Source organism: Protomyctophum parallelum (assembly GCF_964188405.1).
Source record: "Protomyctophum parallelum genome assembly, chromosome: 18".
NCBI lineage: Eukaryota > Metazoa > Chordata > Actinopteri > Myctophiformes > Myctophidae > Protomyctophum > Protomyctophum parallelum.
Genome location: NC_139716.1, coordinates 21,607,440 through 21,625,737, shown reverse-complemented (window position 1 = coordinate 21,625,737; position 18,298 = coordinate 21,607,440). Strand labels below are relative to the sequence as shown.

Genomic DNA, 18,298 nt, shown 5'->3' with positions numbered 1-18,298 from the left:
GTAAAGAATAAGCCTCTATATATAAGACTTTCTCTGTAAACAGGAAAGTGAAATCAGACAGTTTTGAGGCTGCAAGATTAACTGGAATTAACTTCATCCGCCTCCATTTAACCCGGCTGGGGTCAGACCCAACAACAACTGCAACATGAGTCAACTTGCAATCAAAGCTTTATTTTTCCCCCCTCTCCTATTAACGTCATTGTGTATGATTTGCGCACACTAATTATTTGCAATGTTGTTTACCTCCTTCTTCATATACAGCAATCTGAGGAAAACTTCAACCCTAATTGTTCGTTCTGGAGTTACTCCAAGCGTAGCATGACTGGGTTCTGGTCCACACAAGACTGCCGCCTGCTCGGCACCAACCGGACACACACCACATGCTCGTGCACCCATCTGACCAACTTCGCTGTCCTCATGGCCCATGTGGACGTCAAGGTAAGATCATTGTTGTAAACTCTAAGTACTGGACCCTCGTCTGGTTTGACAGACAGGCGGGGTGGTGTGTGATAATCCGGTTGAAGGATTCCTTCGGTACGGCGACTGTGGCGGTGGGCCCGGGAGAACAATAACGCGACACGAGACAGTATCACGCTAAAGGTTCACAAAGTTTATTACACAAACAGGAACATAATATAGTGCTGGATCGTAATGACGTGACAACAAGATATGAGTCATAATAACATGCCTACTGCGGCAAGGCTGACCTTGCTGTCGCTGAGATGTCTCTCGTAGCCTAACTATAAAGTATGCTACAGATCAGGCAGTACACAATACATATCAAGTACACTGTGTCTCACGTTCAAGTACACAGACATGGGCGATCATGATTATAACAATCATCTCTGTGGTTCAGGTTCAGGTTCAGGTGTATTTGTCATTTGAATAGATACAGAATATACATACAATGAAAATTATTTTGCTCAGAGCACTCTCAGTCTTACATACACACAGGACATAAACAAACATCTATAGTGCAAGAAAAGACAAAAAACAAGAAAAGAAAAGTGCAAGTGAAGTGAAGTGCAATACAGTTCAAGGTCAGCTGTTCAGCAGCCTGGGGGACTGCCTGGGGGTAAAAACTGTTACTGAGACGGGTGGTACGAGATTTGATGCTCTGGTAGCGTTTTTTGGAAGGGAGTAGTTTGAACAGGGTATTTGCGGGGTGGCTGGTGTCTTCCATGATGTTATGGGCTTTTTTCATACAACGAGTGGTGTAGATGTTATGGAGACTGGGTAATTCTGTAGTGCCGATGATTTTAGCTGCTGTTTTAATGGTCCTCTGCAACCTATTGCAATCCTTAGCGGTCGTGTTACCGTACCACACTGTGATACAGCCAGTTAAGACACTTTCAATTATACAGCGATAAAAGTTCACTAGTCCTTTTGTACTTAAGCCACATTTTTTAAGGCGCCTCAGAAAGCGCCTCAGAAAGCCTTCAGTCACTGGTGTGTTGAAGGTGGGGTGTTTATCATATACTGTATGCAGCAGGGATGTGTACAACGAAATTAATCTGTTGGCATCAATCCAATGCAATACAAAGAAATGGTCATATAGTACTGCAATAGTTGTTAGTATTGGCAAGAGTAAAAACAGTAGGAAAAAAACAGTTTATGTACAGTCAGGAGTTCATATGTTGACCTGGGGGGGGGGGGGGGAACAGACTATCGTTTGCTTAAAGAGTTCAGGAGAATGATGACTGAGGGGAAGAAGCTGTTTCTGGATCTGGTGGTTGAGGTCTTGAGGCATCTGTAGCCCTTTCGCCTCTGTGAATGGGAGGGGTGGAACAGTCTGTTGTTGGGGTGGGAGGCATCCTTTATGATACTAAGGGCTGTATTTTGCGTGTCTTAAGTACCAGGTCTTATTCCCTAACTTGAGTAAACTAAAGACCTGGAGGCGTGATCAATGCTCTTTGGCCACTCAGAATAGCCAAATGGCATTGATCACGCCTCCAGGTCTTTAGTTTACTCAAGTTAGGGAATAAGACCTGGTACTTAAGACACGTAAAATACAGCCCTAAGGGCCTTAGACCGGCAGCGCTGCTTATAGATGGACTCTATTGTTGGCATTGAAGAGCCCATGATACGCTGCGCGGTTTTCACCACCCTCTGCAGTGTTTTCTTTTCCGCAACAGTACAGTTGCCGTACCAAGCTGTAATGCAGTAGGTGAGTGTACCCTCGATGGTACAGCGGTAGAAGTTCTCCAGAGTCTGGTGGGAAAGCTTAGCTTTCCTCAATCTCCTCAGGAAAAAGAGACGCTGGTGGGCCTTCTTTATCCGGGAGGAAGTGTTTTGTGTCCAGGAGAGGTCTTCCGATATGTGGACCCCCAGGAACTTGAAGCTGCTAACACGCTCCACCTCCACACCATCGATGAGGATTGGAGCGTGCTGCCCCCCTCTGCTCCGTCTGAAGTCCACAACCAGCTCCTTTGTCTTGGAAGTGTTGAGGGCGAGGTTGTTTTCTGCGCACCACCTCACCTGGTGTTGTACCTCCTCCATGTAGTCTGTCTATAGTCTGTCTTCCGTTGGTTGAGAGAGACCAACACAAACACCGTAGCAGACAAATTGCACTGCAGGACAGGTGGGCTTGCTGTATAGCTAGCATTCCTAACTTCATAAGATGGCTGTTATATACCGGTAGACATGGCTAGATATATTTGACAGACATGATAAGGAGTAGAGCGAGAACTAAAGAAAGGGGGCACAGGGGTGAGATCACTCATCACTGTGCTGTTTGTGTGGATTGGTCGTGACAGAGCCATTTCAACGGCACTTCTCAGATAAACGGGATAAAGACAGGTGGTGGAAAGTCACCGGCCGAGAGAGCAAAATGACACGGCGGTCCAGATTGGTGACAGACGATTTAATTACTTCTGTCACAGGAAGTTGGAGGGCAGGGACGCGCACACATAGACATCAAAGGGGGCTTCAGCCCCTGCCCTTTTACCCGTCTGTAGAACAACTGCCCTCTCCAGACCATGAATGCAGCATTTACTACATGGTGAAAGAAATGCAAATGCCACTCCTTTCCATGCCATGCCATTTATTTTACACAGTATTTTGCGTTGGAACAAATTTGTTTAGAACAGCTAAGAGTGCTGGGTTGGCCCCCGAAAATAGCTGATCTAGCTTGGTCCAAAAGTTCCCTCTTATGGGACTTCAGCCCCTGCTCCTCTAACACTCTCTGCACGTCCCTGGGTGGAGGGCTAGGTTGACGGGGTTCTCTCAGTATCTCATGGTACCTGAACAACCCCACCCATCCGACCCTTCTTCTAAGTGAGTGTGCATAAAGCACTCTATAAGGGCTGTCCTACTTGGCTGCGAGCCATACATGCACAAGGCCTAGGACTGTCCTTAATCCTTTCTCCTTTGCCAACCCCTACTCTCCCTTTCTCCCTCTCTCTCCCTCTCTCTCTCTCTCTCTCTCTGACGCACACACACAAACATACTGTGGCATATACTGTGTACAGTATGTAACAATGCCAGCTTGCACACAGAGATGCACACGTGTGCTTATGCAAGGACACAGAAACAGGGTCATTGATATACTGTAGGTTCTGTGAGTTCAGAGGGGTCTATAACAACACTACGCGAGTAGATGCACTGTCACTCAGCTGCATGACTCTCAGTCTCAGTAAGCTCACTGCCGGCCCCCGAGTCGAGAGACTGAAGAATGGGGGCCTTCACAGAATGAAAGGGAGGATGGAAAAGAGGGCAAAATGGACGTAAAAGGATCGCTTTCAGTCAAGCCTGTCCTCCGCATTTTGGAAACCCTAGGCTGCCTGCTAAACTGTCCACTTTTCATCCGATGAAAAGTGGAAGGTGGCTTTCGCCCCGTTTTCTGCAGTGATGTGCCTTTTTGTCCCCTTCCCTCTGTTCTTTGTCTTTCTGCTCGGATGCCGTAAGGACAGCTGGTCGAGTGGCGCCACTGGATGCTTGATACGGAGGCATTTTATTTGACAAACTGTCATGACGTTCTGTCTGAAGACACAAAGTGAATAGAGGGAGGGTTAGAGACAGAGAGAGAGACATGCAGTAACAGAACTAATCGCATAAATTGGAGTGACCGTGTGTCTTTGTCTCCTTGGCAACGAAACATACCCATACGCCATCTCTGCATTGTTATTACTCATTACCCTCTGAGCAATATATTACTTTTTAACCTTGTTTATTCCATGCTGCCATCTCTAAAGCAGATAGGCAAGCTGTAATTAGCCTATACCATCTTCCCTTTGGAGGACAGAAGCGTGTGCTATCGCCGCCATCTTTCATCTCATTATATTTGTGGCCGTTGTATGTAGTGCTCTAATCAGGAATAGTGCTAGTGCTGGGGGGAGGGGTGGGTGCAATCCATGCCTCTGCTTTTGATATCGCCTCTCTGGACATACATTTTGATATCGCCCCTCTGGACATACATTTTGATATCGCCCCTCTGGACATACATTTTGATATCGCCCCTCTGGACATACATTTTGATATCGCCCCTCTGGACATACATTTTGATATCGCCCCTCTGGACATACATTTTGATATCGCCCCTCTGGACATACATTTTGATATCGCCCCTCTGGACATACATTTTGATATCGCCCCTCTGGACATACATTTTGATATCGCCCCTCTGGACATACATTTTGATATCGCCCCTCTGGACATACATTTTGATATCGCCTCTCTGGACATACATTTTGATATCGCCTCTCTGGACATACATTTTGATATCGCCCCTCTGCAGTCATTAACCAGAATATTTAGTACAGTATTGTAGATATACACCCTTTAACCCATTCTGACCTGAGATCAGATTCATACGAGGTTTCCACTGGACACACACTGGTCTGATTAAACCCATTCTGACCTGAGATCAGATTCTAAAAATGTCAGTCGTTCTTCGATTCTTCAAAAATAGCAGACCTACAAGCTCGTATCGCGCCACTCGGTGGCGCGATATGAGCTTGTAGATCTGCTATTTTTCAATAGATAAAGCATAACATGATGCCAACACCAAAATGGGTGCCCGGTCAGAATGGGTTAAGATCTACCAATTTATACATTGAAAACCTCAAGACCCCAAATTTCTTTCTCAAACTATAAAGCTTCCTTTGGACAAGTTAATTATCCACAGTTCACTCTCATAGCGACTAATTATGTTTTAAGCCAAATATCAATATAAAAAAAACAATAATCTGTGGATGTTGGCAAAACCTCCTTAGTAAACCCTTTCTACACCATGCACACTTTTCACTGGTATTTTGCTGGCAAATACATAAATGCAGAATATCTTCAGAGCTTCGTAGATTCAAAGTAATGATCTCACTCGAAGCAATTTAAGCAGAGTTTCTGCAGACAATACTAATAAGGCGCAGACTCGTTCACAGCAGCTGATGTCAAGTGACTCAATCGCACCACCCCTCTCCCACACACGGACAACACACCACCCACACAGTGTTTGTGGGCAGGCGTTTGTTCAGGTAGCAGCCACAGAGACAGAGGGACAGGCGCCAACAACAACAATAAAGTGCTGTCACCGTCATCTGTCTCACCACTCAAAACGCTTTGTTTGTGCAAATGCCAGCTGCCTTGGGTGATGGGGAACGATCAACGGCTCTTTTCAGACTAGATTCTGCATGCCGCCTGAGTTGAAGGACCGCCGATGGCAATGCAAACATAATTCAACTCGTGGATGGCAGCAGTGTATACGTGTTACTTTGAGATTGAGTCTCTTTTTGTGTATATCTTAAATAACTGTTGATGTTTTCATGCCGACACGTAGACTTGCCCGGAGACATCGTGTTTCAGGTCGTCTCTGAAACCTTGTGAACGCTCAGAACACCTTGAGTTAATTTAATGACGCATACATCCACTTTATTTTGTTGAAGTGATTGAGTGCGTGGTCAGAGCTCAAGCTCACTGTGACCTTTACCAAACCCGTTCATTAAATTCCTTCTAAAGTTCTTCATTCACTACATTTATAATGAGTCTAGACAGAGATGTATATGGCAAATGATTGGCGAGGTTGTACAGCTTCCATAACTTAGTATGCCTGCTTTAAAAGTTTATGTTTGCACTCTTATCCATATTCTGTTACGGATTTAACTTGTTCTTATTATCATTTTTTTCTTTTCATTTTTATTTTTTTACATTTCCCTTGTCCTAGTTCTTTCCACAAGTGGCGTGAGTGGCAGTACAAGGACTTTGCTGCCCGAAAGAAACAATTTAAATTGTAACCTTGAACTGCTCTGTTATTGAACCTGGGGACAAGCTGTCATTAAGGCTGCCTGGAACCAATTGACATTGTATGGAAATACATTCTTTTCAAGTCCAACTTGAGAACCATCGACATAGAGGGGATTTAGGCTACTGCAGATTTCTAAAAGTGATGACATGTCTGGCCGACTTGTTCTTGCAGGCCGAAAACCCTAAACCCAGGATCATCACTTCTTTCGCACGGCACGGCGACCTATAAATATGATCTCACAGCTGTGATGATGTCATCTCGTTCTTTTGTGTATAGATGTACATTTAGTTAAATACTGTAGTTGAGTACAATTTTAAGGTATTTGTACTTTACTTGAGTATTTCCAATTTCCAATATTTACTTACTACTCCACTACATGTCGGAGACAAATATTGTACTTTTACTCCACTACATTTATTTGAAAACATTCAGTTACTAGTTACTTTGTAGATTTAGATCGTTATTACAAAACACACAGTAACCACTTCAGCCCTATAAACCATGTTGGCCATTTGAAAATAGCAGCTTTGTTGATCTGCTATTTTCAAAAGATTTGTATACATTTTGAAAACTTGCATAAGGAGTACTTTTACTTGTGGGGCTTTAAGTACCTTTTGTTGCCAATACTTTTGGACTTTTACTTTTAAGTAAATTTAGAAATGTATTTCTGCACATTCTGATATTATTGTGGACCCTACGTTCTTTTCCTGGGGTGAGCTTTTAACCCATTTTGGGGCGGGAACCCCTTTTGGTGTTAGCATTATGTTATGCTTTAGCTATTGAAAAATAGCAGATCTACAAGCTCGTAGCGCGCGCTACGAGCTTGTAGGTCTGCTATTTTTGAAAAATCGAGTCGGGATGTGGAAGACATTTTTAGAATCTGATCTCTCAGGTCAGAATGGGTTAAGGCTCCCAGGTGACTGGAGCTCCTAAAGGCAGCTAGCTACTCGTTATTGAACCGTCTCCTTTGAATTTAAGCCTGTCATTTGTGGAAGCTAGCCCGGAGGCCATCGTGGGAGCACCTTTTAAATGGTGGCTGAAAGCAGCACAGAGTCTGAACTCGTGAAAGATAGACCTGCCCCAGTTCCACCTGCAGGCCATTATTTAGTTGGTGGTGGGTGGGTGTGTGTGTGTGCGACTGTGCGTGCGTGTGTGTGCGCACGTGCAGCGCGCTGGGGTGGGCTAGCCCCTGGGAAGGATTGAAGTACTAGTAAGTGGCAGTACTCCCCACTGACTAGCAGGTATAAATCAATGGCCTTCTCCCGATGGATGATTAACACATTCTGACCTGAGATCAGATTCTAAAAATGTCTTCTACATCCTGACAGTTTTCTGAAAAAGCTATGTTTCTATGTCAGTGGTTCTTCGTTTTTTCAAAAATAGCAGACCTACAAGCTCGTATGAGCTTGTAGATCTGCTATTTTTCAATAGCTAAAGCATAACGTAATGCTAACACCAAAACGGGTTCCCGCCTAAAATGGGTTAAAGGGGTGACACTTGGGCTCCATCCGTCAGTGGAGCTACATGTCCTCCAGAGCGTCACACCGCCGCCATCGTGGACCGGGAGTGGGACGCATACATTGTTTATGTCGGCACAAATCATCGCAGTTCGGGCAGCTTGTATCTCCATATTTCATATTTTTTATGTTTTTATTTCTCCTTCATATATTAAGTCTATTTCATAGTTTGGGCGTATGACGGTTACTAACGGATCCACAAGCTCACAATATCATGACGCATTGTGAGCTCTTCGCTAGAAAAAAACAAATTGAAAATACATCAGATAAAAGACACAAGTTGAATGTCTGTGGGGTTTATAAATATTTAACCAATGCAAACAGCTTGTGACTAATAACTACAGTGGATCCTTTGAAATGCAGGTAATGTTTTATGGATTTCCTGTAAAGCAACAGTTGCTACAAAAGATTTTGATAATGAAAGTACTAAATTAACCCAGACGATGTTGAAAGTGCCCTGTGTTACGCTGACCAATACAGAGATCTGTCCGCTACAAGGCCACCTAAAAGTTCCACAGCTCTCTCATTCTATCAGCGTTATCAGAGCCCGGAACATGGAACGACAACATTAGTTACATGTGCTGAATGTTAACTCCCGCCAGGCAGCTGGAAGCTCTCCCACGGCCCCCTTTAAACGTGACGAATGGGCCAGCACCGCCTGATTCACAGCCGCTCCCTCATCCCCGTGCAGATCATAAATCCTTGAGCCATACCGTAGGTGAACTTGACACACGACACCCTGCAGCGAAGGCTGCTAGCCCTATATACCACAACGGCGATCCACCCCATACACGCACACCATATTTCACGAGTCAAAGCCCTTCTCGGGAGGCATGCTCGGGTCAGAGTTATGCATTTTAATTGGATTGGCTTTGTTGGACCGCACGCTGAGAGCAATTCTTTTGAGGTACAAAGGATTGACAGAGACGTCCTCGTTCGTTCCACCCAATCAGCCCCTTAGGAGTCGCCCGAGAACCAGTTAAAGGGACTTTAGCTTTGGACACAGGGTTTTATGGTAATTAAGTGTGTATGATGTGATGTCAGGTTCTGATGGCCCGGTTAAAAATGGTATATGAGTATATGATCTTAGAAGGCTGTTGTCATGCGTGTACTGCTCTGATCCCTCCCCCCCCCCCCCCCCCCAGACTGCCTGACTGACTCAGAAAACCCCTATTTTGTGATACCGAACAGTGCCAAAGCCAATCTCGTGAGGCATCCATCTGGAATGAAAAATATGTGTGTTTAACTCATTCTGGGCGAGAACCCCTTTTGGTGTTTTAAGGATTATGTTATACTTTTTTTAGCTGATGAAAAATAGCAGATCTACAAGGTGCCGCGCTACGAGCTTGTAGGTCTGCTATTTTTGAAAAATCGTGAAAATGTGGCGCAAATCTTTCAATATATATTCTTTCAGAGCGACATTTTTTAAGTCAGATCTTTGCTTCTGTGGGTCCCTGGAACAACATATTTTCCGGTGGGGTTCACATGAAAAAGGTTGAGAACCACTGACATAGAAATTTGGAGATTTAGGAGACATTTTTTTAGAATCGTCCTCAGGTCTAAATGGGTTAAGAAATACGAAGGGGAAAAAAAAGAGAAGAGAACGCAGGACAGAGATTGGAAGACAAATCGAATGTGCACAAGCATGGCGTGTCCCCAGTAAGTAACGTGTATGACTCGGCAGCCACTGCGGTGACACGGCGAGTGAATTCTCTGAGCAAATTACGCTTTTGGCCACTTTGGGGACCGTTATGCAGGTTACTGCTGTATACGGTATGTCAGCGTGCAGGTTACTGCTGTATACGGGCCTGTCAGCGTGCAGGTTACTGCTGTATACGGTATGTCAGCGTGCATGTTACTGCTGTATACGGTATGTCAGCGTGCAGGTTACTGCTGTATACGGTATGTCAGCGTGCATGTTACTGCTGTATACGGTATGTCAGCATGCAGGTTACTGCTGTATACGGTATGTTAGCATGCAGGTTACTGCTGTATACGGTATGTCAGCGTGCAGGTTACTGCTGTATACGGTATGTCAGCGTGCAGGTTACTGCTGTATACGGGCCTGTCAGCGTGCAGATGACATAATTTGCTGTCCTGCCTGTGCAAAGAAAAAAACCTAACTTTCTGGACCACAATGCGGCCGTCGCGCATCTCCCAGGACAAAGGAATCGCTCAGCAGCCACGCATCACCCGCGCAGATGGATGCAGATTTCCCTCCACCTCCGCTGTCCGTCTTCATCTCTTTCTGCCTACATTTGTCTTTTCTCCTTTCCCTTGACTCTCCCTGCCTCACTCTCTCTCTCTGTTTCTCTTTCTCTTCCTTCATTCCTTCCTTCCTGTATCTCTTTTTTCCCTTTCTGCCTCGTTCTCTGGGTCAGCTGGCTTCATTTGAAGGTGAGGTTGTGATGGATGGAGCCTGCAGCAGCCGCTGCACAGCCCACTAGCCCACTACAGACCTCAGGGGCCCTCCCGTCAGCCCCGTCACAATGTGGCCCAGCTGGTGCCACCCACTGCGTCCGCCGTGAGACACACGCACAGCCTGACTTCGTTGCGCACCGGTGTTGCAGTGTTTAATTCACTGGCAAAAACTATGACAAAAAAATGACGGTCGACTACCTTTCTCCGCTGACGAAAACTAAATAAAATCTAAATACAAACTAAGCTATGAGGACTAAAATTAAGACTAAATACTGTACGTATACTGACAATTCTGTCAACAAATAAAAACTAGACTAAATTGTTAGGGAGGGACTAGTGGAGCAGAGATCCAGTAGAAGTCATTGTATGCTTGGTTGGATGCTGAGAGCTTGTAGATCGGCTATTTTCAGCATGCAACCAAGTGTAAACTCAGCCATTACGATTTTTCGATGCAGTTACTATATCGATACACCCCTAGTTGTGAGCTTGTCAATCGTCTATTTTCGGTGCCCGACACGATGCAACCAAGTATAAATCAGGCATTATGTGTCACACACACGCACACACACACGTGCATACACACACACACACACACAGACAGACACACAGATAGCATACACAAACATCGACAGCTGCTGCCCCCCTTGTGGTGGTGTGGGTAACGAAGAAATGACACACCCGCGACTACCTCCGCACGTCTCCCCTTTCCATATACGGATGCACATCTGCATGCTGCAAGCGCACCTCCGCTCCGCAGGGCACCTCGCCACCCCCCCCCCCCCCCCCCCCCCTTTCGTCGGGTGTGTATACTGTATATGCAACGGTTCATCAGGCAGGAAAATCAAAAGAGTGCGCTCCCCAGACTGCATCCAGAGCGCCATGGCTGTTATCCTACCACAGCCTCCTAATGATCAGCAGCATCTGTTAGCCCCTCCCGAGCCAAGCTGCCCCGCTAAACAAGCCTTTTGTGTGTCACTTCATAGCCCCGAGTTTCCCCCATCGGAACTCTGCTTTTGCGGGGTGAAGGGGGGGAGACACACTGCCGTGGATGTTGATGAGTCCTTTCCTCGCCCCCGTTGCAACCCCAAGCCCCCCCTCCCATCCCCCCCTCCCTCCCACCGACACACGCAGTGTTGCTGACTATGGTCAAAATGTGATTTAAAGCAGCGCTTGCTTGCTCGGGAGAGGAGGTACCGGTATATGCCTCTTTTTTTATTTTCTTTCAACGTAAGCAAATATTTCCATGTGGGTATTCCATTTTATAGCCCTGAGTCACACATTATTTTCATAGAGGATACGAGAGTATAAAATCTTTAAAGTCAGGGTGGAAAGAAAAAGCCTTACACTTACAAGCCTAACACTTTTACATCATATCCCTATATGCTGTAACTATTTAAACAATATATATATATTTTTATTATTATTATTATATCTTATTTCAAAATCCAATAATGTTTATTCCTCTAAAACAGCGGTTCCCAAACCTTTTTGGCCTTGCACCCCCTGTTACCTCCTGACCTTGCTGACGCACCCCCCACATGAAAATATAAATTGTATACGCTATATAGAGACATATATTTCCTTTTTATCCACATATATGCACAATTGCACACATACAGTATGAACCTGAATATGGCATAATAAATATGCAGCATAGGCTATATTCTGCATTACTTGCCATATATTGGCATAATATGTTAATATATTTAAAATAAAACCATAGCACCACCATTAGACTTTTCATGTCGCGCACCCCCTAGAAGGTGCTCGCGCACCACAAGGGGTGCACGCACCACAGTTTGGGAACCACTGCTCTAAAACAAAAAGAATGTGCTTACATTGGCTAGAGCCAGCCAATTTAAACCAATACTAGCACGACATTCACGCATCCAGTCAATCTTCAACTGTCATTCTCCATTTGTTATGCCACACTTTTCAACATTCAAATCAAATTGCTCCCGTTATGTCCCATGGGGCTGCCTGTCCTATTTCACTGAGAAATATGCCACGACACGGAAGTTAGATACTCTCCAAATCCCGTTTCATCTGGAGTGGACTAATATTGCAAGTGGCTAAGCTGAGCTTCCTTCGTATCTCTCGAACACAGGCTGATGGGTCCCTGTCCAGGCTATGGGCCTATGGTGTGGTCAATTTAGAGAGAGAGAGAGAGATGAAAAGAAAATGCAACACAACACAACTAATACAGTACTATCCTCTACAATAAGTTTTGCCTAATAATATTATTAATATTATATTCCCAGCAAGCACGGTCAGGACCTGGACGAATCAGTGACGTCTGGTTTGGGGCCAGATCAAGTCAAACCAAGACTAGTCAGATCTGGCCCAGAATATCACCTGATTTCAACCAACATACATTTTACCCACTAAGACGGACGTCCCTGGATGAATCAGAGAGAGTCTGATCGAGGCCAGATCAACTTAAGTCATATCATAACTAGTCAGATCTGGCCCAGAATAAGCTATATTATTTAATCTGGTGAAGACGTCCTGGAAATGACGTAAAGATCATCCCCGTATGGGCTGTGATCTGGCCTTGTCCTGAACGTCATCGGAGTCACTGGAGGACGTCATCATTACGTTATCATGACGTCATTTGGCTTGCTTGGTTTGGCTGGCTCCCTGCAGGCTATGGGATGAGTGTACTGACCAATTCCATCGTCAACAATATGGCACAGCCTTTCCCCCTGTGGTTGTTGGGGATATTACATCTAGTTGTCATGCCTTCAAGAAGAGGCTGAACAAACATCAGTATATGACTGTTATCTGACAAATAACTTTTATTAATCATAATAATAATAATAAAATAACTATTCACTTGATTTGTCCTAGTTAGACAACAACAGAGACGGACACTGACTCTCTACACCAGTAGTTTTCAACCTTTTTCATATCAAGGTCCATTCAGCATGTGAGCCACAGACCACAGATTTAGCCTCTCAGACCCAAGACTTGGAATAAATTATCTTGTCATCGTTGGTAAGATTTGGTCCACACACAACCATTTGGTCCACAATCGTAGGAGAAATAACAGGCAAACTTTGATCAAAATAACAATTCTTCTACATTCTCTAATTGTGGAGACTTCTGGTAAATTAAGTAATGTAGATGTTTAACAATAATTTAACTGTTGAGAGTGTAAAATGAAATGGGTCCATTTGGTTTCTTTTCACACTCTCAAGAGTTAACGATCTATAAGGGTCCATTTGGTTACCAACTCTTCTGCCACATGGAACCTCCTCAAGGACCACTGGTTGAGAACCACTGTAACCAGCCTGTGAGCTCTCCTGTCTGGCACTGATGCTAGTAAATGGTAAATGGTGTATTTATATAGCGCTTTATCCAAGGCGCTTTACATATATTGTGCATTATATTCACCCATTGACAGTGACACACACATTCATACACCGATGGTGGTGGAAACCATGCAAGGCACCAACCAGCACATCAGGAGCAATATGGGGTTCAGTGTCTTGCTCAAGGACACTTCGACACTAACTCTGGGGGAGCCCGGGTTCGAACTGGCAACCTTGCGGTTACCATCCGGCCACTCTACCCCTGAGCCACCGCCGCCCCATAAATTGTAGGGGCCATCGGAAGCTCACACTGAACCACAACTCCGCTTGACATGAATATTGATATTGAATTTGGTTTAAACCGGAAATGTAGCCATTAAACATCCTAACTCTGACTGGGGAGGGATTCTGGGAGATAGGTGTGTTATTGTCTAATGATCACTACATCTTGTGAAAGAAGAAAAATAAAGGTTGATAGGCCTATATATATGGACAATCAAAATAAGATGGAAATATTTCATTTTGATGTGGTGTTGTAATTAAACTTAATGTAGGCCTATAGTTTATGTATGGCACACTGACTATCTTGAAAATGAAAACATGGCACTCCATGTCAAAAAGGTTGCCAACCCCCTTCTTTCCACCGTGGAGGTGAGTTAACAGCACACAGAATGCAGCTGGCAGGTCATTGCCAGCCAGAGGCACCAGAAGCTCAGGCCCCGTCAAGTATACTCCTGTGGGAACCAAGTGACAGCGAGAGGAGGCAGAAGACATCATAATGTTGGGGGCAGTGACAAAGGACAGTGGAACGGAGACCTCATATGTTGGGGCTAGTGACAAAGGACAGAAGACCTCATGTTGGGGGTAGTGACAAAGGACAGAAGACCTCATATGTTGGGGCTAGTGACAAAGGACAGTAGACCTCATATGTTGGGGGTAGTGACAAAGGACAGTAGACCTCATATGTTGGGGGTAGTGACAAAGGTCAGTAGACCTCATATGTTGGGGCTAGTAACAAAGGACAGAAGACCTCATATGTTGGGGGTAGTGACAAAGGACAGAAGACCTCATATGTTGGGGCTAGTGACAAAGGACAGAAGACCTCATATGTTGGGGGTAGTGACAAAGGACAGAAGACCTCATATGTTGGGGGTAGTGACAAAGGACAGAAGACCTCATATGTTGGGGGTAGTGACAAAGGACAGAAGACCTCATATGTTGGGGCTAGTGACAAAGGACAGAAGACCTCATGTTGGGGGTAGTGACAAAGGACAGAAGACCTCATATGTTGGGGCTAGTGACAAAGGACAGTAGACCTCATATGTTGGGGCTAGTAACAAAGGACAGTAGACCTCATATGTTGGGGGTAGTGACAAAGGACAGTAGACCTCATATGTTGGGGGTAGTGACAAAGGACAGAAGACCTCTTATGTTGGGGCTAGTGACAAAGGACAGAAGACCTCATGTTGGGGGTAGTGACAAAGGACAGAAGACCTCATATGTTGGGGCTAGTGACAAAGGACAGAAGACCTCATATGTTGGGGCTAGTGACAAAGGACAGAAGACCTCATATGTTGGGGCTAGTAACAAAGGACAGAAGACCTCATATGTTGGGGCTAGTGACAAAGGACAGTGGAACGGAGAAGGCCAGTGAGCTCATGGCACAGCAGCAGTGGTAGAAAAAAGTACTCACGTTGTTTACTTAAGTAAATGTACTTAGTGACTTTACACCACTGCAGAGCATTGTGTGCGGAGCAGCCTTTTTGAAAGCCTGGCTAAGGCTGGCCAAGTAGTCTGAGTAATAATAGCAGTCTCTGGCTTTTGTGTGTATAGTCTCTCGCATGCCTAAAGCCTGAACTTATTTGTTTTCCTCATATAGTGAGATGGTACCTGTCGTGTGTGGTTCATTTAGTATTCAGCGATGTAATCAAATCTTGAGTTCCACCCAAACATTTCTTGAGTCCCAGCAGGGATCACTGTCATTTTGAAGGCAGGGAGAACGGTAAGCGGTAAATCCACTCGTCATTTTCTTCCCCTTTATTTTAAGTCAAAGCCCAGTGGACCGTAAAGGAGGAGGATTCCTCTGGGAAATTAAAGAATGTAAGGAAGCTGACCAAATTGTTTTGGGTGCAGTAATTATGTTAAGTTAATGCTTCAAGATGTCACTCTCTGCTGCTTTATTCCCAGGTTTTCCCATATAGACGTTTTCTTAAGCAAGTGCCATGTTCTCTACCTACGACTTGACAAGCATATCTCCCCATTCTCCCCACACGCACACACACACACACACACACACACACACACACACACACACACACATTATTCTTTGGGTGTTTACTGATAATTAAGGACAGTGGAGAGGAAAAGTTGAATACTTATCTTGAATAATTAATATATTCTACTTTTACCAAGTGCCAGCTGTGAATATGCTTTGGGCTGTGACGTACAACACCGTTTTGGACGTGACATGTTGACAGCTTTTGGCTGTGTCAACTAAAAACTTGTCCAGAGGACATCCATATATCTTTGCTGATCAAGCAAAATGGCCATTTGCAATCTTGTGATGAGTGCATAAGAGATTGATGGGCCCTGTGGGTGATGCGATGGAGGCTCTTTAATGAGATCTGTAAAGGAGTATCGTGGTTTTGGACGGCGTTTCTAACTTTGACGATTATCAATAAGAAGATGTCCCGCTGGCACACGTACAGCAAAATCTGGAATGTTATTAATTGAAAGTATGGAACACATGCACCCGTCCCATACGGGTGTGGATCCACGTCCAGACTTTCAGAGATTTCAACGTGCATGTGTCTATACTGTAAACCTTTGACCAACTCAGCTCTGCACTGCACTGCAATGTTCTGGGTACGGTGCTGTCAGCGTTTCGTTAACAAAGACACCACCAAATGCCACTATGCACCAAACTGACATTTCAGGGTGTGTTGTTGTTGCCTTTTGCATCTTTCTTTCCCCAAGTAGCACGCTGTGCACTTGGCTTTTACGGCTCGATGTAAATTCTCTTTTCACGGCTGCAGTGGAATTGCTGTCGGTCCTTATCCCCCATAAAGCCATGTATTTATTGACGGCGGGACACTTTTTAGTGCCCGCAACTGGCCATTGTGGCAAATTACTCTCTGAAAAGAGGAACATTGTCTAAAAGCAATGATGAAATTGATTGACCATGTTGCAATTTAATGGTATTCTCACTGTGCTGGTGTCAGACACCTGTGGCCCCCGTGCCATTAATTGGTTTTGTTACTGACAAAGGAAAAGACGGGGGGCTTTTTGGATTCATTCATACCATCTAATTAATTTATATCTGCCACCTGTGGCTTGCTATGTAGCGGGTTATTGGAGGGGTTGAGGACAACTGCTGCATGAATAAATACAAGGGTTGAGGGTTGAATGTTTGTTTGTGTTTTGGTGATTTAAAAAAATAAAGTTGTGTTTTTAGTACCAGTAAAAACTTGTTTGTATTCAGCTGATATTTTATTTATAATATGATTTTTATTACGTGCCAAAAGAGACAATTCCATTCCCCACCAGCAATTAGCTCTATTTTTATTTTTTTAGATGTCTTCTTTCATCTTTTCTTTCACTATACAACCCTATTGGACTGGCTGAAAAGCAACCACCACGCTTCGGTGTCTCATCATGACCTCATCTTCCCCTTTGTTGTCATTGTGGCATGTTTGATGTTAATAATAATAATAATGGCCCAGGCCGTAGCGTAACGGTCTGGGCACCGGACTGGTAATCCAGTCGCAGTGTGCCGCGGGTTCGACTCCCGGACCCGACACGGCCTTTACTGCATGTCATCCCCCCATCTCTCTCCCGTTTCCTGTCAGCCTACTGTCTGTCCCTTCAAAAATCAATAAAAAGGCGTAAGCCGCAAAAAAATATCTTAAAAAAAAAAAATAATAATAATAATAATAAAACTTTATTTGTATAGCACCTTTCATGACATGAAATGCAGCTCAAAGTGCTTTACAGAACAATGGAGAATAAAAGAAAAGCAAGGCAACAACATTAAAAAACAAGCAGTAATGCAATGCAATACAGTGAGGACATGAATAACAAAAAATAAAATATCAATTAAAAGCAATGTTGTAGAAGTGGGTCTTGAGCTGAGCTTTAAAAATGTCTACAGAGGCTGGTACAGTGGGAGCTTGTTCCATGCCGACGGCCCGTAGAAGCAAAAAGCTGCTTCCCCGTATTTTTTAGTTGCCATTTTTTTAGGCAAAGCGAGCAGGCCAGCAGTGGAAGACCTTAGGGGGCGGTTTGGGACATATTTAGGCAGGCAGTCATGTAGGTAGGAAGGTGCGAGACCATTGAGAGCTTTATAGACAAGTAAAATAATCAATCCTAAAAACAACCGGAAGCCAGTGCAGTGATGTTATTGCATTTGGGTTGCCTTGATGTGACGACAACGGTGCTGTTCTTCTTCCTTCCTGTCCTGTTTTCCACAGAACACAGACCCTGTCCACGACATGCTGCTGGACGTCATCACGTGGGTGGGCATCCTGCTGTCCCTGGTCTGCCTGCTCATCAGCCTCTTCACCTTCTGCTTCTTCCGGGGTCTCCAGAGCGACCGCAACACCATCCACAAGAACCTGTGCGTCAGCCTCTTCATCGCAGAGTCGCTCTTCCTGGTTGGGATCAACCGGGCCGACCAGCCAGTAAGAGGGGGAGGGATGATGATGATGATGAATTAACCCATTCTGACCTGAGATCAGATTCATACGAGGTTTCCACTGGACACACACACTGGTCTGATTAACTGTATTCGCGCCACATACAAATATACT

The 18,298-nt window shown here is 44.7% G+C and overlaps 1 protein-coding gene across 1 annotated transcript in view; it reads left to right on the top strand.

Annotated features, from left to right (window-relative positions):
• The window catches only part of LOC310875820 (adhesion G protein-coupled receptor L3), a 233,471-nt gene that overhangs the window by 174,256 nt on the left and 40,917 nt on the right, over positions 1 to 18,298 (top strand). Inside the window, exons 12-13 of the mRNA XM_083789211.1 lie at positions 262 to 438; positions 17,960 to 18,169. Coding sequence (XP_083645337.1) covers positions 262 to 438; positions 17,960 to 18,169 — 387 coding nt within the window. The remainder of the gene's footprint in view (positions 1 to 261; positions 439 to 17,959; positions 18,170 to 18,298) is intronic.